This window comes from Oncorhynchus clarkii, chromosome 16, assembly GCF_045791955.1.
Source record: "Oncorhynchus clarkii lewisi isolate Uvic-CL-2024 chromosome 16, UVic_Ocla_1.0, whole genome shotgun sequence".
Taxonomy (NCBI): Eukaryota; Metazoa; Chordata; class Actinopteri; order Salmoniformes; family Salmonidae; genus Oncorhynchus; species Oncorhynchus clarkii.
The window spans coordinates 56251693-56279645 of NC_092162.1; the positions used below are offsets into that span (position 1 = coordinate 56251693).

Here is a 27953-nt window from a genome sequence, read left to right on the forward strand (position 1 = left end):
TCCTATCTTGGAAAAGAATAATGTCTTCAGCTTCTCCCCTATCCACACACACACATACAGGGACGTGTGGAATTGTCTGCAGGCTGTGGACAAGATGTCCATGAAGGATTAAACTGTGTGTGTGTAACTAGCATACAACTGAACATCACATTTGAAAATGATGTCCATTCCATTGATTTATTCTATATCTGTGGTAGTCCTTTACACTCGTACTCGTATACGGGTTGAAAATGGCAGATTTGGGCACTGATAAATGTCTAAATTGGAACGTTGTGGCTGTATAGTAACATGCTATACAGTGCATTCGGAAAGTATTCAGAACCCTTGACTTTTTCCACAATTTGTTACGTTACAGCCTTATTGGTTTAAATTGGTTTGTTTTTTTAGGTAATGAGGTACTGAGCGTTCTGGAGCAGGTTTTCATCGAGGATCTCTATGTACTTTGCGCCGTTCATCTTTCCGTAGATTCTCACTAGTCTCCCAGTCCCTGCCGCTGAAAAACATCCCCACAGCATGATGCTGCCACCACCATGCTTCACCATAGGGATGGTACCAGATTTCCTCCAGATGTGGCTTGGCATTCAGGCCAAAGAGTTCAATCTTGGTTTCATCAGACCAGAGAATCTTGTTTCTCATGGTCTGAGAGTCCTTTAGGTGCCTTTTGGCAAACTCCAAGTGGGCTATCATGTGCCTTTTACTGAGGAGTAGCTTCTGTCTGGCCACTCTACGATAAAGGCCTGATTGGTGGAGTGCTGCAGAGATGGTTGTCCTTCTGGAAGGTTCTCCCATCTCCACAGAGGAACTTTGCTCTGTCAGAATGACCATCTGGTTCTTGGTCACCTCCCTGACCAAGGCCGTTCTCCCCTGTTTGCTCTGTTTGCCCGGGCGGCCAGCTCTAGGAGGAGTCTTGGTAGTTCCAAACTTCTTTAATTTAGGAATGATGGAGGCCACTGTGTTCTTGGGGGCCTTCAATGCTGCAGACATTTTTTGGTACCCTTCCCCAGATCTGTGCCTCAAAACAATCCTGTCTCGGAGCTCAACGGACAATTCCTTCGACCTCGTGGCTTGGTTTTTGCTCTGACATGCACTGTAAACTGTTTGGACCTTATATAGATAGGTGTGTGCCTTTTCTAAATCATGTCCAATCAATTGAATTAACCACAGGTGGACTCTAATCAAGTTGTAGAAACATCTCAAAGATGATCAATTGAAACAGGATGCACCTGAGCTCAATTTCGAGTCTTTTCGCTTTGTCATTATGGTGTATTGTGTGTAGATTGAGGATTTTTAAAATGTAATCAATTTTAAACTGTGAAAAAAATTAAAGGGGTCTGAATACTTTCCGAATGCACTGTACATGATATCAGAGCTCTGGCTCTGTCCTTTAGAGCGCTGTATGGATTTGACTGACAGCCGTTCTGAACTTGAGCACCTCACGCAACAATAAGTTGTCCCCATCCCTCCAGCTAATTGGGCATTTTTTGCAAATGTTTTGTTATCTGAGTGAGGGAAATACTGTAAATTAAGAGGACTCTATGTATTTTGAAAGATGAGACGTTTAGGATAATATTAAATACTGCTTTGATGTTATACAAGCAAGACAAACACCCGTGAGTCCAAATGTGCACTTCACATTTCATATCATAAAACTCATGTCACATACAGTGTCAACACTTATGATCACTATGTTTGATGAACAGTTACAAGATGACTTGGCGTCATACCCTGGGATGTGCTGGACAGAATGAGCCTGTTTTTCTATTGTGATTTTTTTTTGCCACGGCATACGTACCTGACTGCACTCAGTCATGACTCCTTTTTATGCGCACCAAAATTACTATCTATTTCCCTGAATTGCATTGTCAAAGCCTTACACTGTAATATCAAATCAAATCAAATGTATTTATATAGCCCTTCGTACATCAGCTGATATCTCAAAGTGCTGTACAGAAACTCAGCCTAAAACCCCAAACAGTAAGCAATGCAGGTGTTGAAGCACGTTGGCTAGGAAAAACTTCCTAGAAAGGCCAAAACCTAGGAAGAAACCTAGAGAGGAACCAGGCTATGAGGGGTGGCCAATCCTCTTCTGGCTGTGCCGGGTGGAGATTATAACAGAACATGGCCAAGATGTTCAAATGTTCGTAAATGATAGGTCTAGGACAGGTAGCACTTCCGGTGAACAGGTCAGGATTCGATAGCCGCAGGCAGAACAGTTGAAACTGGAGCAGCAGCACGGCCAGGTGGACTGGGGACAGCAAGGAGTCATCATGCCAGGTAGTCCTGAGGCATGGTCCTAGGGCTCAGGTCCTCAGAGAGAGAGAAAGACAAAGAGAAAGAGAGAATTAGAAAGAGCATACATAAATTCATACAGGACACCGGATAAGACAGGAGAAGTACTCCAGATATAACAAACTGACCCTAGCCCCCCGACACATAAACTACTGCAGCATAAATACTGGAGGCTGAGACAGGAGGGGTCAGGAGACACTGTGGCTCCATCCGATGATACCCCCGGACAGGGCCAAACAGGAAGGATATAACCCCACCCACTTTGCCAAAGCACAGCCCCCACACCACTAGAGGGATATCTTCAACCACCAACTTACCATCCTGAGATAAGGCCAAGTATAGCCCACAAAGATCTCCGCCACGGCACAACCCAAGGGGAGGGCGCCAACCCAGACAGGAAGATCACATCTGTGACTCGACCCACGCAAGCGACGCACCCCTCCTCGGGACGGCATGAAAGAGCACCAGTAAGCCAGTGAATCAGCCCCTGTAATAGGGTTAGAGGCAGAGAATCCCAGTGGAAAGAGGGGAACCGGCCAGCCAGTTCACCTTCACACTCCTGGGCCAGACTACACTCAATCATATGACCCACTGATGAGACGAGTCTTCAATAAAGACTTAAAGGTTGAGACCGAGTTTGCGTCTCTCACATGGGTAGGCAGACCATTCCATAAAAATGGAGCTCTATAGGAGAAAGCCCTGCCTCCAGCTGTTTGCTTAGAAATTCTAGGGACAATTAGGAGGCCTGCGTCTTGTGACCGTAGCGTACGTGTAGGTATGTACGGCAGAACCAAATCAGAGAGATAGGTAGGAGCAAGCCCATGTAATGCTTTGTAGGTTAGCAGTAAAACCTTGAAATCAGCCCTTGCCTTGACAGGAAGCCAGTGTAGGGAGGCTAGCACTGGAGTAATATTATCAAATATTTTGGTTCTAGTCAGGATTCTAGCAGCCGTATTTAGCACTAACTGAAGTTTATTTAGAGAGGCTTTATTACTGCCACTTTTAGTGAGTTTGGTACACATCCGGTGGATAGAGAGCCGTTTATTATGTTCAACATAGGAGGGCCAAGCACAGGAAGCAGCTCTTTCAGTAGTTAGTTGGAATAGGGTCCAGTATGCAGCTTGAAGGTTTAGAGGCCATGATTATTTTAATCATTGTGTCAAGAGATATAGTACTAAAACACTTGAGTGTCTCTCTTGATCCTCGGTCCTGGCAGAGTTGTGCAGACTCAGGACAACTGAGCTTTGAAGGAATACCTAGATTTAAAGAGGAGTCCGTAATTTGCTTTCTAATAATCATGATCTTTTCCTCAAAGAAGTTAATTAATGTATTACTGCTGAAGTGAATGCCATCCTCACTTGGGGAATGCTGCTTTTTTGTTAGCTTTGCGACAGAATCAAAAATAAATGTTGGATTGTTCTTATTTTCCTCAATTAAGTTGGAAAAATAGGACGATCGAGCAGCAGTAAGGGCTCTTCGATACTGCACGGTACTGTCTTTCCAAGCTAGTCGGAAGACTTCCAGTTTGGTGTGGCGCCATTTCCGTTCCAATTTTCTGGAAGCTTGCTTCAGAGCTCTGGTATTTTCCGTATACCAGGGAGCTAGTTTCTTATGAGAAATGTTTTTAGTTTGTAGGGGTGCAACTGCATCTAGGGTATTGCGCAAGGTTAAATTGAGTTCCTCAGTTAGGTGGTTAACTGATTTTTGTCCTCTGACGTCCTTGGGTAGGCAGAGGGAGTCTGGCAGGACATCAAGGAATCTTTGTGTTGTCTGTGAATTTATAAGCACGACTTCTGATGCTTTTTAAGAACAGATAGGGCACGTGGTAATGAGGTATCGGGGTTGGAGATAAACAAAAGGAGGTCGTCAGCATATAGCGAGACTTTCTGCTCCCAGCCCGCCCTGATTATACCATGAATGGCATCATTAGAGCGTAGTGCAATGGCGAGAGGCTCGATTGCTAAAGCAAACAACAAGGGGGAGAGTGGACAACCCTGTCTGGATCCGCGGTGGAAGGGAAAATAGTCAGAGGACAAGTTATTAGTCCGTACCGAAGCCATGGGGGAAAAATAAATAATCTTTATCCACGCAATGAATTTGGGGCCAAAGCCAAATCTATAGGGCAGCTGTTAGGTAATCCCACTCAACGCGGTCAAACGCTTTTTCGGCATCAAGTGAGACCACCACCTCCGGGTCCTTCGACGCTGGGGAGTACAGTATATTCATAAGGCGCCTAATATTGAAAAATAAATGCCTATTTCTCACAAAGCCAGTCTGGTCAGAGTGTATTACTTGGTGCAGCAAGCCTTCCATACGGATGGCTAGAAGCTTAGCTAGGATTTTGTAATCACAGTTTAAAAGCGAGATTGGGCGATAGGATCCACATTTGTTTTTCTTTAGTAGAAATGAAATTGAAGCCTGATAAAGACTAGACGGTAGCTTTGAAGTATTAAGGCACTCTGCAAATAGTCGAGACAAGAATGGGCAAAGCAGACCAGAAAACGTCCTGTAAAATTAGGTTGGAAAACCATCCAGACCCGGTGATTTACCACTTTTCATTGCGGACACTGCTGTTGCAATCTCCTCATGCGTAAATTCTTCTTCTAGACAGTCATGGGAGTCTGTATCAATTGAAAGCCATTATTCAAGCCATTAACAAAGGAGTCAATCAGCAAAGGGTCTTGAGGGGATTCAGATGTGTATAGCGCAGAGTAAAATTGTTTAAATTGATCATTGATCCTTATTTGTGGGATCAAACGTGAGGCCTCAGATTTACGGATCTGATGCGCAAGGAGTTTACTGGCCTTGTCGCCTTGTTCATAGACTTTGTATCGAGCTCGCAAGAGTAACTGTTCAGCTTGCCTGGTAGAAAGCTCATCAAATTCAGATTGGAGTAGTTGGCGCTCTTTATGCAGATCAGAGGAAGGATCCGTAGCATATTTCTCATCCAATGTGGCTATGGACTCGCTCAGGTCCCGAAGTCGCTGGGAGAGAACTCTGTTTTGGTTGGCTGTATAAGAAATAATTTGGCCACGTAGGTATGCTTTGAGAGACTCCCATATGGTAGAGCAGGACATACCTGGTGTTGAATTAGTCTCTAGGAATAAGGTGTTTTCAGAATAAATGAAATTGACAAACTCCTTATCTGAGAGTAAAATGGGGTTGAGACGCCATTGATAACACATAGGAGGTCGCTGGGGAAACTCTAGTTCAAGCACTAATGGTGAATGGTCAGAGATAACAATACTCTCGTAAGTACACTGCCAAAGGTTAGGCAGAAGTTTTTTGTCCAAAAATAAGTAATCAATCCGGGAGTATGTTTGATGAACATGAGAATAAAAGGAATACTGTCTATCTGTAGGATGTAGGAAACGCCAGGCCTCAAACATAGCATATTTCTGAAGAAAGGATTGAATAAGTAGGGCACATTTAGATGGGCCTGTATTTGTTTCTGAGGACTTGTCAAGAACTGGGGACATTTTACAGTTGAAATCCCCCCCCCTAAAATCAACAAATGAGAATCTAAATTGGGAATAGCAGACAGAAAGGAAGAAATTAAACTTGTGTCATCCCAATTGGGAGCATAAACACTAGCCAAAACAAGAGGGGTAGAAAACAGTTCACCGGTTACTATGACGTATCGTCCCTTAGGATCAGCAATAACCTCAGAAGCTACAAAGGGAGTAGCTTTATCAACCAGAATAGCAGCACCTCTTGATTTACTATGAAAGTTCGAGTGGAACACTTGACCAACCCAGTCCTTACGCATCCTAAAATGCTCACCAGTCCTCAAGTGAGTCTCTTGTAGAAATGCAATATGCATTCAAACCCTTTAAGTGTGTCAACACCCTCTTACGCTTCACCGGGTTGTTAACCCCTTTGGTGTTCCATGAAATGTATTATTTCAGCCCCTCTGGGCATTCCCGTTATTCATCCCTGTCAATAGAGCATAGAATGGAAAAGCAATGAGCGCCCAAAACCCCCAGAATAACTTGTCTCAGAGTAATAATGTACGGTGGTAAATGTTTGGAAAAAGTACAGAAAAAAAACAGAAAAAAAACAAAAAAGACAGAATGTCAACATTAGAACTGAACAATTCAATCTGCCCCCCCACCCCCTCCCCCCATCCCAGACAATACCTCCCCAAACGAGGTACAAGCCTAAATAGAACATGTTCTCTTCGCACAGTATGTCTGTGAGAGTGCGGTCTTAAACCTAAACCCACAGTCCCGCTCTTTAAAGTCGCGTTTTGTTAGTGGATCAAGCAGCAAAAAGAAAGATTTGTATGTATTTTTTTCAAATAAAAGAAGGCGAATCCCTTGTGCAAACGGAATGACAAAAGCACCACTTGTAGATGTATATAATTGTATTCCCAGTCTTATAACAGGCATTGAGAGAGAAAATAAATAAAATGTATAAAGGCTCTCAGCCAAAAATATAATTTGAAGTAAGGAAATCGTAGTAAGACAATCAAAAATAATAGTAATTATAATAGTAGTCTAGTTGACGCTGAGACAGCTTACAACCAATACCAAAAAACTACGTTTGAACGTTTGCTGGGCGTAAATGACGCTCAAAACTTTTAAAATGAAAGTGAGACCCCAAAAACCGTGTAGCCTCGGGAGACATTTACTGTTTACTGGGTCAATGCAAATGAATGCAGTAAACAAATAACCAAAAATATTTTGAGTCACTGAGACAATGTGTAAACAAACTAAATAGGTGAGCGAGACAGCCTAGAAACACAGGAGTTAAGTAAAACCTCAATACAATTAAATTAAAATGACTGAATGCTTGTAAGGCACGCACACTAGATGGTCAAAACATTAGATCAAATCAAATAAGCCTGAATAGTTTCGCCATCTATACAAGACTAGCCTGTTATATCTAAACATAATTGTACCACAGGTGGGTTACTTACTATCCACAGTTCGCAAGCAACAGTTGCTGAACTGTGAGCATGTTCAAGACTTCTTGATGTGACGTTGAATGTGAGCCATAGCCTCATCCGGAGATTCAAATGTGTAGTCTTTACCCTCATGAGATATCCATAAACGGGCCGGGAATCGCAGTCCATACTTCACACTTGGATGGTCCCGAAGTACTCGTTTGGCCTGTCCGAAAGCTGCGCGCTGCCTGGAAACAGTGGGGGAGTAGTCCTGGTAGATGGAGAAGCTCTGTCCTTGAAAGCTCAGAGTGGTATTGCGGGCTCGTCGGAGGATCTCCATCTTCTCATGAAAAAAGTGCACTCGAAGGATTATGTCACGGGGCCTCTCCCCATCCCAGGGCTTTGGGCGCAGCGACCGGTGGGCTCGATCAATTAGGGGCTCTTCATCTAAGGGAAGAACATCCGTCAGCAGCCCTGAAACGAAATCCGTGGCGCGATGCATTTCCGCTGACTCTGGGACCGATACAAGTCTCAGATTATTGAGGCGAGAGAATCCCTCTAAACTCACACAGCTCTCCTTCACCTTTTTCAAATCCGCAGCTAGGCGTTTAACTTCAGCCTCCAGGGATGTAGTTAAGTCGGAGACATTAGTAGCGGAGGTCTCCAGTGCTGCAATCGTTGTAGTGTGTGACGCAGTTGTTGTTTTGAGTAATGTGATTGCTGGCACAGTCTCGTTCCGCAGGATGGTTAAATCTGCTTTTAAAGTATCAGAAGCCTCCTGTATTCTGGCCTCAATCGTAGCAACCACCTGTGTTTTCATTTCAACTATCTCAGAGCGTAGTAGTTTGATGGCCTCGAGAATGTTCATTTCAGCGCTGCCAGGCCAAGCCGCACCCCCGGGTAAAGTGTGCGTCCCCGGGCCCTCACTCAGGAGAGGGCGGTGATGAGAGCGGGTCTTGTAGGCCGGGTTTTCTCAAAGTCATGCTTTTCGCCTTATGTTTGGTCGACATGCTGACATTCGGAAGCAAAGTAGTCTTGGTTTTTACGTAAAGGGATCACCAAATTAATATTTGAAAATAAATACGGTTCTGCTGCAAAATTCACATAAACTTTAAGAATACCACGGGAGCAAACGGAAAACACGTCAGTCGCACATAATGTCCCCTACCATCCCATGAAATACGACATTTGGAGCAACATTGAAATATGACGTTTGGAGCAACATTGAAATTTGACGTTTGGAAAACGTGGGTAAATGTCTAATTCTGCAGTGAGACTGAACGTTTTTAATTGAAGACTTATAAAGCATTGTATAATTATACTCTTCTTTGAGTCATAAAAGTGCATCGAAATTACTTAGGAACTATGCAAACTTTGGAGAGGTGTGTGGTCACTTGGAGACACCAGTTAGTCTCACTCAAACTCTTGTCATTTTTTGTCTTATGTTGTACCTACTCCACATTTTCCAAGAATATTCTTATCATGTTACGGAATGTATCCAGAGTATTTTCAGATTTCATTTTAAACAAATGTGGCGAAAAGTACAGTAAATGCTAAATTAAGGCCAGGCACCACAGACAATTTTTTTTATTTTGCTTCCATCTGTCAATTTTCTGATTTTGGGATATTTTACAACTATAACTTCCATACTTTCATAAAATGTACAAATAAATCGGCAATAATGTATGTAAATACTTTATTTGTATCATTTTATCCCAACTCCGTCAAATACACCTACCATAAATGTCGTTCTTGATAGTATGTTTCACGTAGAACTTCCACCGCTATTTTGAATCATGTATCATTCAAAAGCTTGTTTTCCGGAGCATATCGTTAGCTAGTCCATACATGGCTCTATCCATTGCAGACATAGCGCTTCGTTCTGAAAGATTAGTAATTTCCTGACATCTGATTGGTTACTGGAATTTAAAGGCCCTTTCCGGCAACCTGATTGGTTAAAATGCCTCACAAAGCGCTTGCTTGTTTGAAAATATCTCCCGCGAAGAATCAACGTAAAGTTGATTGTAAAGTTGACAAAATGAGAAAATCTCGAAGACTATACCTACAGCATGTGAATAAAAACAGGCGATCTCAGTTAATCAATGCGAGAAAAGCAGTGAATGAAAGAAACAATTTGCCTGATCCGCCGATCGAGGCAGTACAGATAGAGGAGGAAAATGAAGTAGGCCGCAGCAGCGCTTTGAGATGCAAATTAGTTGAGATGAATATGACCACTTGCAGCGATCAACCAGACAGCAGCCAGCCAATAGTGGCTTTTATTCCACATGTCTCAAATACACTTTTACATCATTTGATTTGCCCAAATTTTCTAAACACTGGACTGAAAATCACCGTAGACTTCACCAACCAGTGATTCTGTAATTCTGTCATGATAAAATGTGCCGACTGTGAAGGTGATCGTGATGCATTTAGGAGGAGTGTTTACACTTCCTCTAGGCTGCAGGAGTGCTCCAGGGGAGATGTGGCATTTGATATAAATGTGAGGGTGGTTCTTCTAGCCCTCGAACTTGGACTTGGTTATGCAGCTCTAAAGAAAATAAGCAAAGTCCTAGGGATTCCTTCCTTGCGTCTCAGCTCATATCAGAGACATGAGAGGAGAATGACAGGTAAAGAAGAAGGGAGAGTGGCCCATTATTGACGGGTGACTTGCTGTGTATAAATATGATTTATTTCCTTGTTCCAGCAAATGTATTCAAAGTGAATAAAACAGAGTGATAGGAAAACATAACTATACAATGAGACTGTCACATAGGCCTACAGTGTCATAAGGGCTGTAGCCTAATGTGATTAGTGAGAAATTAGCTTTACATAAAGTAAATACATGCTGATATGCTCATATTTAGTCCTGCAGTTATGTCTGTAATGTCGACAGACATAATAAGTACTTTTTCCAACCCACTATAGTTGCAGAGATTCAGAGAGAGCTGCCAGGATAATTAGAAGAGCAGATATAGAGCCAGACATAGCAGTTGCTGAAGGAGGATGAGGATTCCATCATAGACATTAATGTATCCTTCGATGGCACTTGGCACAAGAGAGGATTCACTTCCAACTATGGGATAGGTGTATGCATTGGTGCTGGTACCAGCGAGCCATAGAAAATTGTGAAAATCCACCCTGTCACAAAAACCTTGGAGGCCATACATTTTGTAATAGTGAGGTTGCACATAAAATTGTACCTGTATATCATAGGATGTCAAATGATAACGTCCTCAAAAGCATGTAGCACGGAGGAACCCAGAATGCAAATGAATGTCTGAACTCTGTAATATGGTCGCAATGCCCCAAAACTGTCTTCGTGGGCAAAAGGCACATTGACGGAGCAGCCAGTATGGCAGTACCCACGGTCGATGAGGGAGCCACTACTATAACAAATGTGATGAACAAAGTGTTCATTTACAAGCACTTTGGTGACACTGGAGCAATTAGAGAGGAGTTGTGAGAGCTGATGCTGCTTCAATGGAGTCTGCCAAACGTAGGCGCAGTTCTCATGACAGTCAAGAAAGTAAAGCATCCCCAGCAACAACTCAGTGGGCCTTACATATGAGGCAGGTGTGTTGTTATCTGTTAATAACATTTAGACTACGTTACCCAGCAGGCTATGCGGGAGGCGGATGGTTAAAGAATGCCTTGCATGGCTAAACATGGAATTTTCTAGCTGAAGTATATGTTCATTGAAAGTAGTTAAACCTACACCCCAGTTTGTCATTATATAAGGAACAAACATAACAGCAGGTATAGCTGATTAATGTTCTAAGTTTCAGTCTGATTAGAGTAAAGGGGGAAAATCCCTATTAGCCTGTGGTGGCTGGCCATTACATAAAATTAACAGTGTAATGATTGGATTCAGTCTTGTCAGGTGAACTGTTGTGTCCTCACCTTTTAGTCTAATAATCTTCCCATAATCTCCAAACTGTTTCCTTTCAATTGCTACAATTGTTATGCATTTTCATATTTCTTCTGTAAGAAACATTTAAATTTAGCCCAATCCATATAAGCCAAATTCCACGAAGTGTAAAGGGTTAACATGCTACCCTCCTCCTCCTCCTCCTTGCAGATGAAGAGTGAGTACAATATGTGTACTTTCTTTCAACTTGTTTCCTCCCTCTGTCTGTCCAGGTATTCTAAGCTGGCCGACCCGGCTGAGTGGCTGTCCATCAACACCACCAACGGTCAGATCGTCACCACGGCAACCCTGGACAGAGAGTCCATCTACGTCAAAAACAACATCTACGAAGCCACCTTCCTCGCAGTCGATAACGGTGAGACTGTGTCCACTGTGTGTGTGTGTCAGAAAGAGATGACAGAGAGAAAGAAGAGATGATATGCTGAAGAAAAACGTGGTCCCACGGGGTTGAGCAGAGGCATGCTACAGCTGAGTTAGAGCGGAAACTCTTGGTTACCGAGAGCTAGTCATGCTGTATCGATCCGTTGTCCTTTCTTCTCTCGCTCCATCTCTGCTCTCTTTTCCTCCTTTCTTCCTTTCTCCTCTGCCCATGGCATTGAGTGTGGGACATCCAGTTTGTTCTGCCACCCAGTCAAAGCTCAAGCTTAACCGAGCACAAACTCAATCACAGCAAACAAAAACACTTTTTTTTTTCTCATGCGGAAGCAAACCGAGTGCTTTCCCCTCCCAAAGTGCCTTATCAGTGACATGCAGTGCATTGGTGTGTTTACCTAAAGTTGGGACGGCTTTGAAGCATGATTGACATTGCTTGTGCGTGCGTGCGTGCATGTTAACAGTGATTGACAACTTCAGAGACCATGACGTGTACTTCCTGTGTTGTTTCCTGCAGCACAGGGGGGGATTAGACAGCAAAACCATTAGGGCTGACACGCTCCCTTAATTTCCATGCCTCCGCTCGCACTTTCTCTTTTTCTCTCCTTTCCTTTCCCTTCTCGTTTTCCATTTCTTCTTCCTTGTCCCTGTCTCTCTCCTTGCACACTTTTTCAAAACCCTCTGACCCTATGAAAGTTCCTTGTGACCTGTTGTCTCTGCACTCCACTTCTGTATTATATTGTGTGTGTGTGTGTGTGTGTGTGTGTGTGTGTGTGTGTGTGTGTGTGTGTGTGTGTGTGTGTGTGTGTGTGTGTGTGTGTGTATGTATGTATGTGTTGCAGACTGTGTGGGTGTAGGGGGAATGTCTGCAGTGATAAAGTGAGAGGGATTATGGAAGCGCTGGGGGTGGAGGGAAGAAGGGAGGATGAGAGGAGGCAGAAAGATAAAGCGGGGGGGGGGGGGGGGTACAGTAATTTAGGAGAGAAACACAGTCAGAGAGAGCTAACATATTATCATGGCTGTCACCTACACAAACATCTGTTTTAACCCGCCTATGGATTTGTTTATTTCTTCTTTAAAGAACATAAGGGAGGCTTGCTAGAATCCCTTTCTTCACACCTGAAATCTTTTAGCCGACATGAAGAAAAAAACATTATTACAAATCCTTTTGAGGAATTTACACAAACATAATTATTTATTTAGCTGGTTAAACCCCCCATAATTCTCCTATCAGCCTCAGCAAGCTGCTTCCACATGTCCCCCATACATGACTGGGATTAACAAACTAAACCGCCAGACAGGGGATAGTAAACCGCCAGACAGGGGACAGTAAACCGCCAGACAGGGGAACTAAACCACCAGACAGGGGAACTAAACCACCACACAGGGGAACTAAACCGCCAGACAGGGGAACTAAACTGCCAGACAGGGGAACTAAACCACCAGACAGGGGAACTAAACCACCACACAGGGGAACTAAACCGCCAGACAGGGGAACTAAACCACCAGACAGGGGAACTAAACCACCACACAGGGGAACTAAACCGCCAGACAGGGGAACTAAACCACCAGACAGGGGAACTAAACCACCACACAGGGGAACTAAACCACCAGACAGGAGAACTAAACCGCCAGACAGGGGAACTAAACCGCCAGACAGGGGATAGTAAACCGCCAGACAGGGGATAGTAAACCGCCAGACAGGGGACCGTAAACCGCCAGACAGGGGAACTAAACCGCCAGACAGGGGACAGTAAACCGCCAGACAGGGGATAGTAAACCGCCAGACAAGGGACCGTAAACCGCCAGACAGGGGAACTAAACCGCCAGACAGGGGACAGTAAACCGCCAGACAGGGGAACTAAACCACCAGACAGGGGACCGTAAACCGCCAGACAGGGGACAGTAAACCGCCAGACAGGGGACCGTAAACCGCCAGACAGGGGACAGTAAACCGCCAGACAGGGGATAGTAAACCGCCAGACAGGGGACAGTAAACCGCCAGACAGGGGAACTAAACCGCCAGACAGGGGACAGTAAACCGCCAGACAGGGGAACTAAACCACCAGACAGGGGAACTAAACCGCCAGACAGGGGATAGTAAACCGCCAGACAGGGGACAGTAAACCGCCAGACAGGGGACAGTAAACCGCCAGACAGGGGAACTGAACCGCCAGACAGGGGAACTGAACCGCCAGACAGGGGACAGGAAACCGCCAGACAGGGGACAGTGAACCGCCAGACAGGGGAAACTAAACCACCAGACAGGGGAACCCTTCCGGGCTTTGTGTGTGTGTGTGTGTGTGTGTGTGTGTGTGTGTGTGTGTGTGTGTGTGTGTGTGTGTGTGTGTGTGTGTGTGTGTGTGTGTGTGTGTGTGTGTGTGTGTGTGTGTGTGTGCTAGCCTTTGCACACAAAAGCAATGTGATGTGTGTCTTACCACTCTCCCCTCACTGCTTTGTTCCAATAGAGAACATACAGACTCCGGAGTAGAGATGGATACAGTATGCAGTGAAGTGGAATTGGGGACATAGTATCCACAGACTTGATGAAAGGAGAACATACAGTATGGTCCTTTTGTCACCATGCAGACTACAGAGAACGTACTGTATGGTAGCTACCCGGTTTACACACCTCTGCTGGTGGTGAATATGGTCATCATAGTATTGGAGACTAGAACTGAACAAGAGCCAACATTGAGATGATAATCCCCACATGTTAAATGTCATGCCCCCTGTTTGACTTCTTCACCTGTCAGTTAGCCAGCCTCCTGCTGTTGCTGATAAGGTCAAGGGTTATGAACTGGTAACTGATGTAAATGATCATAACTGCAGGATATCCTTAATATTCAATTTTATAACCCACATTTTTACTTTTATTCTCCGCTTTAGGGGTTTCCGTGGCCTACTCCAAGTTAGCCTTAACAGAAGAGTAATAAGTTTATCTTCCTCTGGTACCCCTCTCCCTCCTCTCTCTTTCTCTCTCCCGCTCCTCTGTAGTACTCTTTATCTCACTCCCCCCCTCCTTCTCCATCTTTGTCAAATGTCTTGCACCGTTGCCAAGTTTAATTGGCAGATCTGTGAGCTTTACATAAATCTTTGGTAAATGACAGAGCTCTTATCTCCGTCCCGGGCTTGGTTCTGGGACACTTCCCCACTAACCATTGGCTGAGCCAGCGGGGCGTAGCAGGGAAATTACTCCTAATTGGAGGCAGCAAGGGTCACCGCCCCCCTGACAAAAACTCTCAATAAACAGCATTGAGCTGATAGTACTGCTGCACACAGTCTCTCTCTCTCATTTAGTCTGAGACAGACAGTCTCTAACTTTCTTTATATTTGACACACACATTACTCTCTTTTTCTCTAGTATACTCTATCTCTTCCTCTGTGTTACACATTTTGACTTGTTCTCTTTCCTCTTGCTGTACTTTGTCGTTCTGTCTTTCTTGTCCTGTCTCTCTGATTGCTGAAGGGCTTTTCTCTCTTCCTTCTTTCCCTGAATTCTATGTTCCATCTGTCCACTCAATCATTAAAAATGGCCTTCATATTGTGTATGTATACATTTACACACACACACACACACACACACACACACACACACACACACACACACACACACACACACACACACACACACACACACACACACACACACACACACACTCACACACACACACACACACACACCTCAGAGAAAATATCCACGGACTGTTTTATTGTGTTATATTAATTGTTATTGTCTCTGGCGAGTGTGTGAGCTGTGTATGTAGGGAGATGGGTTGTGATGAGAGGGATTTGGCTGTATGAAATAAGGGGAGGTTGAACAGCCAAATGTCACAGCCAAATGTCAGCAGCTCTCTCTCTCCCTCTCTCTCGCTCACTCTCTCGCTCGCTCTTTCAATTCAAAGGGCTTTATTGGCATGGGAAACATATGTTTATATTTCCAAAGCAAGTGAAATAGATAAAATAGTTGTGCAAATAGTACAAAAGGGAAAATAATTCAACATAAATGTGGGTTGTGTATATGAGTTGTATTTACAATGGTGTTTGTTCTTCACTGGTTGCCCTTTTCGTGTCGCAACAGGTCCCAAATATTGCTGCTGTGATGGCACACTGTGGAATTTCACCCAGTAGATATGGGAGTTGTTTTCAAATTCTTTGTGGGTCTGTGTAATCTGAGGGAAATATGTGTCTCTAATATGGTCATACATTTGGCAGGAGGTTAGGAAGTGGCAGTGTGCACATGGTTAGGAAGTGGCAGTGTGCCTGTCTTCTTTTGAAAGCCATGTCTGCCTACGGCAGCGCCTCTCAATAGCAAGGCTATGCTCACTGATTCTGTATATAGTCAAAGCTTTCCTTCATTTTGGGTCAGTCACAGTGGTCAGGTATTTTGCCACTGTGTACTCTCTGTTTAAGGACATAGCATTCTAGTTTGCTCTGTTTCTTGTTAACTCTTTCCAATGTGTCAAGTAATGATCTTTTTGTTTTCTCACGATTTGGTTGGGTCTAATTGTGTTGCTGTCCTGGGGCTCTGTTTGTGTTTGTGAACAGAGCCCCAGGACCAGCTTGCTTAGGGGACTCTTCTCCAGGTTCATCTCTCTGTAGGTGATGGCTTTGTTATGGAAGGTTTGGGAATGGCTTCATTTTGGGTAGTTGTAGAATTTAACAGCTCTTTTCTGGATTTGGTTTATTAGTGGGTATCGGCCTAATTCTGCTCTGCATGCATTATTTGGTGTTTTACCTTGTAAACAGTCTCAATTTGGTGTTTGTCCCATTTTGTGAATTATTGGTTGGTGAGCAGACCCCAGACCTCACAACCATAAAGGGCAATGGGTTCTATAACTGATTCAAGTATTTTTGCCAGATCCTGATTGGTATGTAAAATTCTATGTTCCTTTTGATGGCATAGAAGGCCCTTCTTGCCTTGTCTCTCAGCTCTTTCACATCTTTGTGGAAGTTACCTGTGGCTATGATGTTTAGGCCAAGGTACATATAGTTTTTTGTGTGCTCTAGGACAATGGTGTCTAGATGGAATTTGTATGTGTGGTCCTGGCAACTGGACCTTTTTTGGAACACCATTATTTTTGTCTTACTGAGATTTACTGTCAGCGCCCAGGTGTGACAGAATCTGTGCAGAAGATCTAGGTGTTGCTGTAGGACCTTTAATAGTTGATTCTAAGATTTGTATTTGATCATGTATATGTTTTTGCTGTTTTGTTCTTTATTATGGAGCCAAAACGATTGGAGAAGTGGTTTATCCATACATTTCTGTTTTGGATAGATACTGTAAGTCTTCATGTTGTTTGTTTGGTGTGTTCAAATTTTCCCAGAAGTGGTTAGATTTGATGGATTCTTCAATTACATTGAGCTGATTTCTGACGTGCTGTTCCTTCTATTTCCATTGTGCATTTCTGTATTGTTTTAGTGATTCAGCATAGTGAAGGCTTCGGCTCAGGTTTTCTGTTTTTGTTTGGATAGGTTTCTCAATCTCTTTCTTAGGTTTTTGCATTCTTCAAGTAATTATCTTTTGTTGTTCATTTTCTTAGCTTGTCTGCTTAGATTTGTTAGGGAAGCTGAGAGGTGAAATATACTGCCAAGTTTACACCTTTACTATTACAGTGAAACATTTTGTCCAGGAAGCTCTCTCTCTCTCTCTCTCTCTCTCTCTCTCTCATTACAGGAGATACACTCTTATCTCTCTGTATATATACATCTCTCTCTTTCTGGCTTTCTTTCCCTCTCATCCATGACATCTTCTTCATCTCCACTTCCACTCTCCTTTTCTCTAGTTCTGTCTATCTTCCTACACTGTCTCTCTGAACTCTCATTGGAAAGGGCAGTGAGAGTTCTGATCAGTGTGCGGCTGTGTGGCCATGTGTGTGTGTGTATGTGTGTGAGACATGCATGGCCGTAAATGTTTGCTTAACAATAACGACAGTAACAATAGCCTCTTCCCTTACCTCATCTCCCCCTCTCCTCTTCCCCTCTCCTGCCTCTTCTTCCACTCTCTCTCTTCCCTCCTCTTCTTCTCCTACACTCTCCCCCTCTCCTGTCCTCCTCCCAGGCTCTCCCATGGCCAGCGGTACAGGAACCCTCCAGATCTATCTGATAGATGTGAATGACAACGCTCCATCTCTGCTGCCCCGCGAGTCTCAGATCTGTGAACGCATCAACCGCAACGCCGGCATCAACATCACGGCTGCAGACTCAGACACGGACCCCAACGTAGGACCCTTTGTATTCGAGCTGCCCACCTTCCCCGCCAGCATACGACGTAACTGGACTGTGTCACGTCTCAACGGTGAGGGGACCACCAGATGTAGATTGGGGGGTAGAAGAGGCAGTGCCTAAGAAGGGTTAGAGGCCGTGCCTAAAAAAAAGTGTTTGAGTGTTTTGATATTGGGTATTAACAGTATGTGTCTCTCCCCTCCCCTTCCCAGGTGACTATGCCCGGTTGAGTTTGCGGATCCAGTATCTGAAGCCTGGGGTGTATGAGGTGCCTGTGATTGTGAGCGACTCGGGGAACCCTCCTCTCTCCAACAGGTCCATTATAAAGGTCAAGGTGTGTCCGTGTGATGAGAACGGAGACTGCACCCTGGTCGGGGCTGTGGCTGCTGCTGGACTGGGGACTGGAGCCATCATAGCCATACTCATCTGTATCATCATACTGCTCAGTGAGTATACTGACTGGACATCGTCTGTCAGAGTTAATTAGTTTACTCAAGTTCAGTTTTAATTTGAGTGTAGACATTTTTTTCAATTGTAATTGATCGCATTGACTGAAAGTGTTGAAAATACGCTTAAAATATCCCAAATACATAATCTATACAGCTAAAAACAACAATGCAATATAAAACAAGTTGACATTCAGGTTAAAGAAAGTGTGCTTTCTCAAAGTACAGTTGAAGTTGGAAGTTTACATACACCTTAGCCAAATACATTTAAACTCAGTTTTTCACAATTCCTGACATTTAATCCTAGTAAAAATTCCCTGTCTTAGGTCAGTTAAGATCACCACTTTATTTTAAGAATGTGAAATGTTAGAATAATAGTAGAGAGAATTATTTATTTCAGCTTTTATTTATTTCATCACATTCCCAGTGGGTTAGAAGTTTACATACACTCAATTAGTATTTGGTAGCATTTCCTTTAAATGGTTTAACTTGGGTCAAATGTTTCAGGTAGCCTACCACAAGCTTCCCACAATAAATTGGGTGAAATTTGGCCCATTCCTCCTGACAGAGCTGATGTAACTGAGTCAGGTTTGTAGGCCCCCTTGCTCGCACACACTTTTTCAGTTCTGCCCACAAATTTTCTATGGGATTGAGGTCAGGGCTTTGTGATGGACACTCCAATACCTTGACTTTGTTGTCCTTAAGCCATTTTGCCACAACTTTGGAAGTATGCTTGGGGTTATTGTCCATTTGGAATACCCATTTGCGACCAAGCTTTAACTTCCTGACTGATCTCTTGAGATGTTGCTTCAATAAATCCACAATTTTCCTCCTTATGATGCCATCTATTTGCACCAATCCCTCCTGCAGCAAAGCACCCCCACAACATGATGCTGCTGTAACCGGTGCTATACTGCACCGCTGTAACTCTGCGTTGTGTGTGGTTGATTGAGACTGTAGACGTGGACTTTGGAGATCAGGTAGTTTTAATAAAGCAGAACTCACTCTCTGCATCCTGCATCTGCATCCAAAAGGAAATAAAACATTTGTAGAGCACATATGTTCTGAGAATCGTCGCCTCTTTCTACAACAGATGCACAATAGGAGGGACTGGGATCATTCGAGGAGCTAGCCATCGTTCACACATACAATAGTTAGCTAGCTATTAACCACATGTTGAATTCAGAATGTTGATATCATCCCAAAAAGTACAATTACAAGTGCATCTTAACAATACCATCCACTTATGAGTAACCTCTAAATACACATTATATTCACGAACAAAACACTGTGTGTATGACTTTGTACTTAAAAGAATCTAACTTTTCTGAAGACAGAAAAAGCGTGCCTACCTCTCTCAGTGCATCAAAATGATTTGAGCACGAGAACGCAGGGCAAAACGTAAGTACACACTCCCATACTCCCAGGATGCAGGCATGCATAACAAATCAACACAACATATTAATATATGAACCTGGTGAAATTCCCATAGTACTTTAACAACTGTTACACTGCCACCCCCGTGCTTCACGGTTGGGATGGTGTTCTTCAGCTTGCAAGCATCCCCCTTTTTCCTCCAAACATAACAATGGTCATTATGGCCAAGCAGTTCTATTTTTGGACATTTCTCCAAAAAGTACAATCTTTATCCACATGTGCAGTTGCAAACCGTAGTCTGGCTTTTTTATGGCGGTTTTAGAGCAGTGGCTTCTTCCTTGCTGAGCAGCCTTTCAGGTTATGTCGATATAGGACTCGTTTTACTGTGGATATAGATACTTTTGTACCTGTTTCCTCCAGCATCTTCACAAGGTCTTTTGCTGTTGTTCTGGGATTGATTTGCAATTTTCGCACCAAAGTACAGTACATTCATCTCTAGGAGACAGAATGCATCTCCTTCCTGAACGGTATGACGGCTGCGTGGTCCCATGGTGTTTATACTTGCATACTATTGTTTGTACAGATGAACGTGGTACCTTCAGGCATTTGGAAATTGCTCCCAAGGATGAACCAGACTTGTGGAGGTCTACAATTTTTTTTCTGAGGTCTTGGCTGATTATTTTTAATTTTCCCATGATGTCAAGCAAAGAGGCACTGAGGTTGAAGGTAGGCCTTGAAATACATCCACAGGTACACCTCCAATTGACTCAAATTATGTAAATTTGCCTATCAGAAGCTTCTAAAGCCATGACATAATTTTCTGGAATTTTCCAAGCGGTTTAAAGGCACAGTCAACTTAGTGTATGTAAACTTCAGACCCACTGGAATTGTGATATAGTGAATTATAAGTGAAATAATCTGTCTGTAAACAATTGTTGGAAAAATTACTTGTCATGCACAAAGTAGATGTCCTAACCGACTTGCCAAAACTATAATTTGTTAACAAGAAATTTGTGGAGTGGTTGAAAAACGAGTTTAATGATTCCAACCTAAGTGTATGTAAACTTCCGACTTCAACTGTACCTAATTTTGTTACTTTAGACAAAATCCAGACGTCAATATTCCTGTAATGTTTTTTGTATGAAAAATCTTAAATTTCATCTTAAATCACAGCAAATCTGAGGATTTTTACTTTTTAGATTTGTGTGTATTGTTGTGAATTGTTAGATATTACTGTACAGTTGGAGCTAGGAACACAAGCATTTAGCTACACCTGCAATAACATCGGCTAAATAGTGTATGCGAGCAATAACATTTTATTTGATTAACTTTCTAAAAAAATATTTTTAATTTCACAGCCCTAAAACAGACATATCTTCCTTCCTCTCCCCTTCCCCCTGTAGCTAGAGGTCTTCACATATCTACCTGTACCCGAATAGCCGAGACTGACCCGAGTGGGTCCGGATCCAGAAGTGTAAAGAATGTCACGGGTCTGGGTCGAATCTGATATGATTGTCTTGGGTATATGTAATTTTAAATGACTTGTCCGGAAGGCCCCTTACAGATCAGAATGTGACTGCTGCAGTAATCTATGCTGCTGCTCTTGCTTTTCACGAGTAGCTTGTTGTTGGCCAATCGTAAGACATCAAAGCGGTACTAGGCTACAGTCATAGAGCCTCCGTGTGTAGCAAAATTAGGAGATATTTAATCAATGGAAGATGGAATTAAAATGACAGAATTAAAAGGAGAAGGATAGGCTACAACAACCAAGAGCCAACAGGTAGGTTGCTAATTAATATTATAAATGGAGTTGCATTTGTAACTGTAGGATGAAAAAGCGAATGCACTGCAGTCTCAATTAGCCTAGCTAGCTAACGTTAGCTAGCTTAAATAGCATCTCCCAGTTTGATGCAGTCAAGACAGGTACTATGTAATCATATTTTATGATAAATAACCTAGCTATGGCAGCTATTAGTCTACTATAGTTTGAGTCGTCTCTCCCTCCCTCCTTCCTGCTCCCTGTGTCACTCACTCACAGTACAGCCCCTCCCCCGCCTGCTAGAGCTGCACCTCTTTCTCCCTCCTCTCGCACTTGATCACTTCCAGATAATAAAGTAGCTTAAATAATGACTTTTCTGCTGCTTCCCTCGGATCAGACCGGACAGGGTCTGGATCTGACCAGGTTTATACGGAACGGGTCTAGTTGTCCTCCAGTCAGTTCGGAACAGGTCTCCCGAGTGGCACAGCGGTCTAAGGCACTATATCTCAGTGCAAGTCTCTGATTTGAATCCAGGCTGCATCACATCCGGCTGTGATTGGGAGTCCCATAGGGCGGCACACAATTGGCCCAGTGTCATCCGGGTTTGGCCGGGGTAGGCCCTCATTGTAAATAAGAATTAGTTCTTAACTGACTTGCCTAGTTGAATAAAAATATATATTTTTTAAGATTTTGCATATTGGTCCGTTTGGGAAAGCCCCAGGTTCATTTCAGAATGGGTCCAACTTTTTGGACCTATGAAGATCTCTACCTGTAGCTACCACTACCTCTTCCCTACACACAATACATCAGATCCCTCCTTATGATCACATGGTATATTAAACCACCTTTCTGAAGAGGGTAATGATTTGCTGTTCTCTCGTTTGGGCCTTAAAATCAAACATTTACCATGCAGTAAACACAATAGCATACAGGTTGTATTTTAGATGAATGACTAGCTGGCCACCAGAATGTGTTCTCTCTGAGTGTGTGACCCCATGGGTTTTTATTATTGGGTTCTGTCAGACAGTGGTTTTAATGTGGAGTTGTCTTGCTAAGGTGCTGCTGGTGGTTTGTTTTGTGGTTTGTGCTCATGGATCACATTTACATTGTGGGTTTCACTCTTGTGTATAGTGGTACAGTCCTATGCTCTACAAATGTGTAGAGCTTTTTGTGTGGATGAGTGTTTTGCAGTCGGCCTATAAGTGTGTTGTTAAAGATGTGTTGGCTGTGTATTTTGCCGTAGGCCAATCAAGTGGTTTAAGTGTTTTGTAGTAGAAGTGTGTTAATAAAGGTTGTTTTACAGTTGAAGGGTATTCTTTAATGTGTGTTCATTGTGTGTTTTGCAGTATTATTGTGTTGTTAGAGGTGTCGTGTGTGTGTGTTCCAGGTATGGTGCTAGTGTTTGTGGTGTGGATGAAGCGTAGAGAGAAGGAGAGGCAGACCAAACAGCTGCTGATCGACCCAGAGGACGATGTCAGAGATAACATTCTGAAATACGACGAGGAAGGAGGGGGAGAGGAGGACCAGGTACACATGCACACACTGAGAGACTAACATATACAGAGAGACACACACTGAGAGACACACACACACAGATACAGACGTGTAAACATATACATGTATGTTTACAGTATACAGTGCATTCGGAAAGTATTCAGACCCCTTCACCTTTTCCACATTTTATTAGGTTACAGCCTTATTTTAAAATTGCTTAAATTGTTTGTTTTTTGTCATCAATATACACACAATACCTCATAATGACAAAGAAAAGCAGGTTTTTGTTAATTTTAGCAAATGCAATGTATGAAAAAAATTAAATGAACATTTATGTACTGTAAGTATTCAGACCCTTTACTCAGTACTTTGTTGAAGCACCTTTGGCAGCAATTATAGCCTCAAGTCTTCTTGGGTATGATGCTACAAGCTTGGCACACCTTTATTTGGGGAGTTTCTCCCATTTCTTCTCTGCAGATCCTCTTAAGCTCTGTCAGGTTGGATGGGGAGTGTTGTAGCACAGCTATTTTCAGGTCTCTCCCGAGATGTTAGATCGGGTTCAAGTCCAGGCTCTGGCTGGGCCACTCAAGGACATCCAGAGACTTGTCCCGAAGCCAGTCCAGCATTGTCTTGGCTGTGTGCTTAGGGTCGTTGTACTGTTGGAAGGTGAACATTCTCCCCAGTCTGAGATCATGAGCACACTGGAGCAGGTTTTCATCAAGTATCTCCCTGTACTCTCTGATCTCTCTCATCTTTACCTGGTCTCCCAGTCGCTGCCGTTGAAAAACACCCCCACAGTATAATGCTGCCACCACCATGCTTCACGTTAGCGGTGGTGCCAGGTTTCCTCCAGACATGACGCTAGGCATTCAGGCCTAAGTGTTGAACCTTGGTTTCATCAGACCAGAGAATCTTGTTTCTCATGGTCTGAGTCCTTTAGGTTCCTTTTGGCAAACTGTAAGCAGGCTGTCATGTGCCTTTTACCAAGTAGTGGCTTCTGTCTGGCCACTCCACCATAAAGGCCTGATTGGTGGAGTGCTGCAGAGATGGTTGTCCTTCTGAAATATTCTCCCATCGTCACAGAGGAACTCTAGAGCTCTGTCAGTGACCATCGGGTTTTTGGTCACTTCCCTGACCAAGGCCCTTCTCCCCCAATTGCTCAGTTTGGCCAAGCGGACAGCTCTAGGAAGAGCTTTGGTGGTTCCAAACTTCTTCCATTTAGGAATGATGGAGGCCACTATGTTCTTGGGGACCTTCAATGCTTCAGAAATGTCTTGGTACCCTTCCCCCAGATCTGAGCCTTTGACACAATCCTGTTTCGGAGCTCAACGGACAATTTCTTTGACCTCATGGCTTGGTTTTTGCTCTAACATGCACTGTAAACTGTGCGACCTTTATATAGACAGGTGTGTGCCTTTCCAAATCATGTTTAATCAATTTAATTTACCACTGGTAGACTCCAATCAAGTTGTAGAAACATCTCAAGGATGATCAATGGTAACAGGATGCACCTGAGCTCAATTTCGAGTCCCACAGCAAAGGGTCTGAATACTTATATAAATAAGTTGTATTTTATTTTGTATTTTTATACATGTGAAAACATTTCTCAAATCTTGTTTTTGCTTTGTCATTATGGGGTTTTGTGTGTATATTACTGAGGATTTTGTTTAATTTAATATATTTTAGAATAAGGCTGTAACGTAGCAAAATGTGTAAAAAGTTGAGTGATCTGAATACGCATATATATTGCACATACACCCACAAACACCGAGTGCAAGTTAGTTATGTCTTGAGGTTGACTGTATCATCTGTCTGTGTGTGTCTCTGTGCAGGACTATGACCTAAGCCAGCTGCAGCAGCCTGACTCTCTGGAGCACATCATCAGTAAGCCCCTGGGGGTACGGAGGGTGGACGAGCGCCCCATCATCCCTGAGTCCCAGTATCCCATCCGACCTGCCATCCCCCACCCTGGGGATATTGGGGACTTCATCAACGAGGTGAGGGGGGCAACCAGGGGTCATAGTATTGTTTTGTTTATTTCTTTATCAAGATACGGTTTAGTCCGTCAGCACTTTTCTACTTGGGATCTGACACAAACACAGACACAATTCCACATACAAGGCACAATGACTAACCTACAATACACAACTACAAAATACATTGAAATAAAAAAATGAAGACATCTGTAAAGATGTGGAGGTGCATTTACTGTGTACCTCCTTATTTCTAAGAAACATTTGATGCACCTTTTGTTTCAGGTAAATAAATGTGTGAGATCTGAGGATGATATTGCATAAATGTAGGTATTTTCTGTGTGCTGTTTGTTTACTCTGAGCTCTGGCAACAGTGGAGATGGAGATTACCTGACAGCTGTTATCACACACTCAAACACACACACACATACATGTACGCACACATGCGTGTGTACGTAACCCCAATTTAAACACACTCGTGCAAGAAGGCTTTGACTGACAGGCGCCGTGACAACATGTTCACACTTGAGAAGTATTGGCAGCTGTTCAGCTTTGATCCATTCTGCCTACACACACATATATACACACACACACACACACACACACACACACACACACACACACACACACACACACACACACACACACACACACACACACACACACACACACACACACACACACACACACACACACACACACACACTAATTTCGCTCCAGCAGTCTGGCAAAACACAAACACATGGTGGCTCTGCTGCCCACTGTATCCTCCTCCTTGGGGATTCTACATCCCTGCCAAGGACATCACTCTGTCACTCCCAATATATTGCCTGTATACCAACATTTCCCATCTCCTCTATGGTTTTTCCTTAGCCTGTGTATGTTATCTTACTGAAAGCCTACCCTCCTCTGTCTCTCTGTATACTAACCTTGCTAATCCTGTTGGCCTTTGCTGTGATGCGTCCTCAGCCTGTGCTCTATTAACATGTAAACAGCCTAACCCGCTCTGCTACGGCGAGTAAAATGGTCAGAGTGAGGTGTTCTCTCTCATTTGCAGAAATCCATTCAGGTGTATTTTTGTAGCTTTTGGCAAATGCGTTCTAACGATTTAAAGTTGCACTGTTGCAACTGTCTGTAAACACACAGTCCTGTAAGTGAATGATGGCAGGCCCATGTGGAAAATGACTTGTTTACATAAAGGGCTACTGTAGCTCTGATTGGCTATAGCACACTGGTAGACTCCTGTGTTGGACGAGACAGGTTTTTTTCTGTTTTATTTATTGCAGTGTCTATTAATCGTCCAAACGCACGGCCGCTCTCCCACTCTATATTACTATAGAATTTTCACAAATGTCTTAGTATATGTACTTCCCAAACATTCGAATAATTTATGAAAATATGAAAATGACCATACCTAAGTGCTCGCTTGTCAGAAAATGTTTTTTAAAAAGTGTCATATTCTTCCTAGGGGTGTATATGAACAGATTTTAATATTGCTAAAATTCTGTCAGTTCCACTTTAACCCCCCTCCCTCCCTACAGGTCAGCCTGTTTACTGTTAACTCTCTCCTCTCTCTATCTCCCTCCAGGGCTTGCGGGCGGCAGACAACGACCCCACGGCCCCTCCATATGACTCCCTCCTGGTGTTTGACTACGAGGGCAGTGGCTCCACGGCCGGATCTGTCAGCTCCCTCAACTCCTCCAGCACAGGGGACCAAGACTACGACTACCTCAACGACTGGGGCCCCCGCTTTAAGAAGCTGGCCGATATGTACGGGGGAGGGGAAGATGACTAGGGCCACAGGGGGCCCGGTCAAAGATCAACTTCCCCTATCCACCCTACTCAGCTGGTCTGCCATGCTCTCTATGTCTCTACAACCTTGGGGGGGTCCTCAAATCTCCAACTTTAATACACACCCCACACACACACCAACCAACTGAACTGACCTAGCAACTGACCAATCAATTAAGCAACCGCCATAGTGGACTGTGCAGCAAGGCAGCTTTGGGTCCTACTGTACTGTACTATACTGAGCCCTCTCCTGCTCCAAGGCTGTCTAAGACTGAAATTTATGCTCTCCAGGTTTTTTGGTAGATTATGGGGTTGGTTACTTTTTTTGTGTTTTTTATTTTTTTATTTTTTTTTATTATCTCTTGCTGTCTTCACTGTCCTTAAAAGCAAGCTATTTTCTGGTGTTGGGAGGCCATTGGCTCCCCATTTCCGCATCAGCCCCCAGCCGTCCCTTTGCAGATAGTCCAAGCTGCATATTGTGTGACGGGGAAGAAAAGAAAGAGAAACACAGAATGTCAATTCTTTCTTCTGCGTGGAAGGCCCTGGTTTAATCTCTCTGAACTTTGAATTCCATAGAACAGAAGCACTGTTGTTTAAGAAGTGCCTTCAGTGGTGCGTATTTTGTCTGACTCTCGCTAACTCAGGATTGGTTCCCATTTTCTGGGCTAACGTGGGGCACCGCCCCCTTATAACCCCTCAAATCTGACCTTCACGTCCGACTTCCTGTGTGTCATGTTCATCACCCTGTCATGCAACATGGACAGACAGGAGAAGTTGCAGAGGGGATTTGCCTTTGGGGGTGAGGGGGTATCAGGAGAGGGAGTGCTCTATACAAAGACATACATTACCTGTCAAAAGTTTGGACCCACCTACTCATTCAAGGGTTTTCTTTTGCTATTTTCTACATTGTAGAATAATAGTGAAGACATAAAAAATATGAGAACACATATGGAATCATGTAGCGACCAAAAAAGTGCTAAACAAATCAAAATGTATTTTATACTTGAGATTCTTCAAAGTAGCCACCCTTTGCCTTGATGACAGGTTTTGAGCGCCAGAGAGGGGAAGAGGGAGCGCCAGAGAGGAGAAGAGGGAGCGCCAGAGAGGAGAAGAGGGAGCGCCAGAGAGGGGAAGAGGGAGCGCCAGAGAGGGGAAGAGGGAGCGCCAGAGAGGGGAAGAGGGAGCGCCAGAGAGGGGAAGAGGGAGCGCCAGAGAGGGGAAGAGGGAGCGCCAGAGAGGGGAAGAGGGAGCGCCAGAGAAGAGAAGCGGGAGCGCCAGAGAGGGGAAGAGGGAGCGCCAGAGAGGGGAAGCGGGAGCGCCAGAGAGGAGAAGAGGGAGTGCCAGAGAGGAGAAGAGGGAGCGCCAGAGAGGGGAAGAGGGAGCGCCAGAGAGGAGAAGAGGGAGCACCAGA

General features: G+C 43.8%; 1 protein-coding gene across 1 annotated transcript in view; it reads left to right on the top strand.

Annotated features, from left to right (window-relative positions):
- Window positions 1-27645, top strand: part of LOC139368776 (cadherin-4-like) — a 544653-nt gene extending 517008 nt beyond the window's left edge. Inside the window, exons 12-17 of the mRNA XM_071108107.1 lie at window positions 11318-11460; window positions 17539-17775; window positions 17915-18148; window positions 22672-22811; window positions 24611-24775; window positions 26340-27645. Of these exons, the coding sequence (XP_070964208.1) occupies window positions 11318-11460; window positions 17539-17775; window positions 17915-18148; window positions 22672-22811; window positions 24611-24775; window positions 26340-26546 (1126 nt within the window). The 3' untranslated portion in view covers window positions 26547-27645. The remainder of the gene's footprint in view (window positions 1-11317; window positions 11461-17538; window positions 17776-17914; window positions 18149-22671; window positions 22812-24610; window positions 24776-26339) is intronic.
- Window positions 27646-27953: the final 308 nt, after the last annotated feature.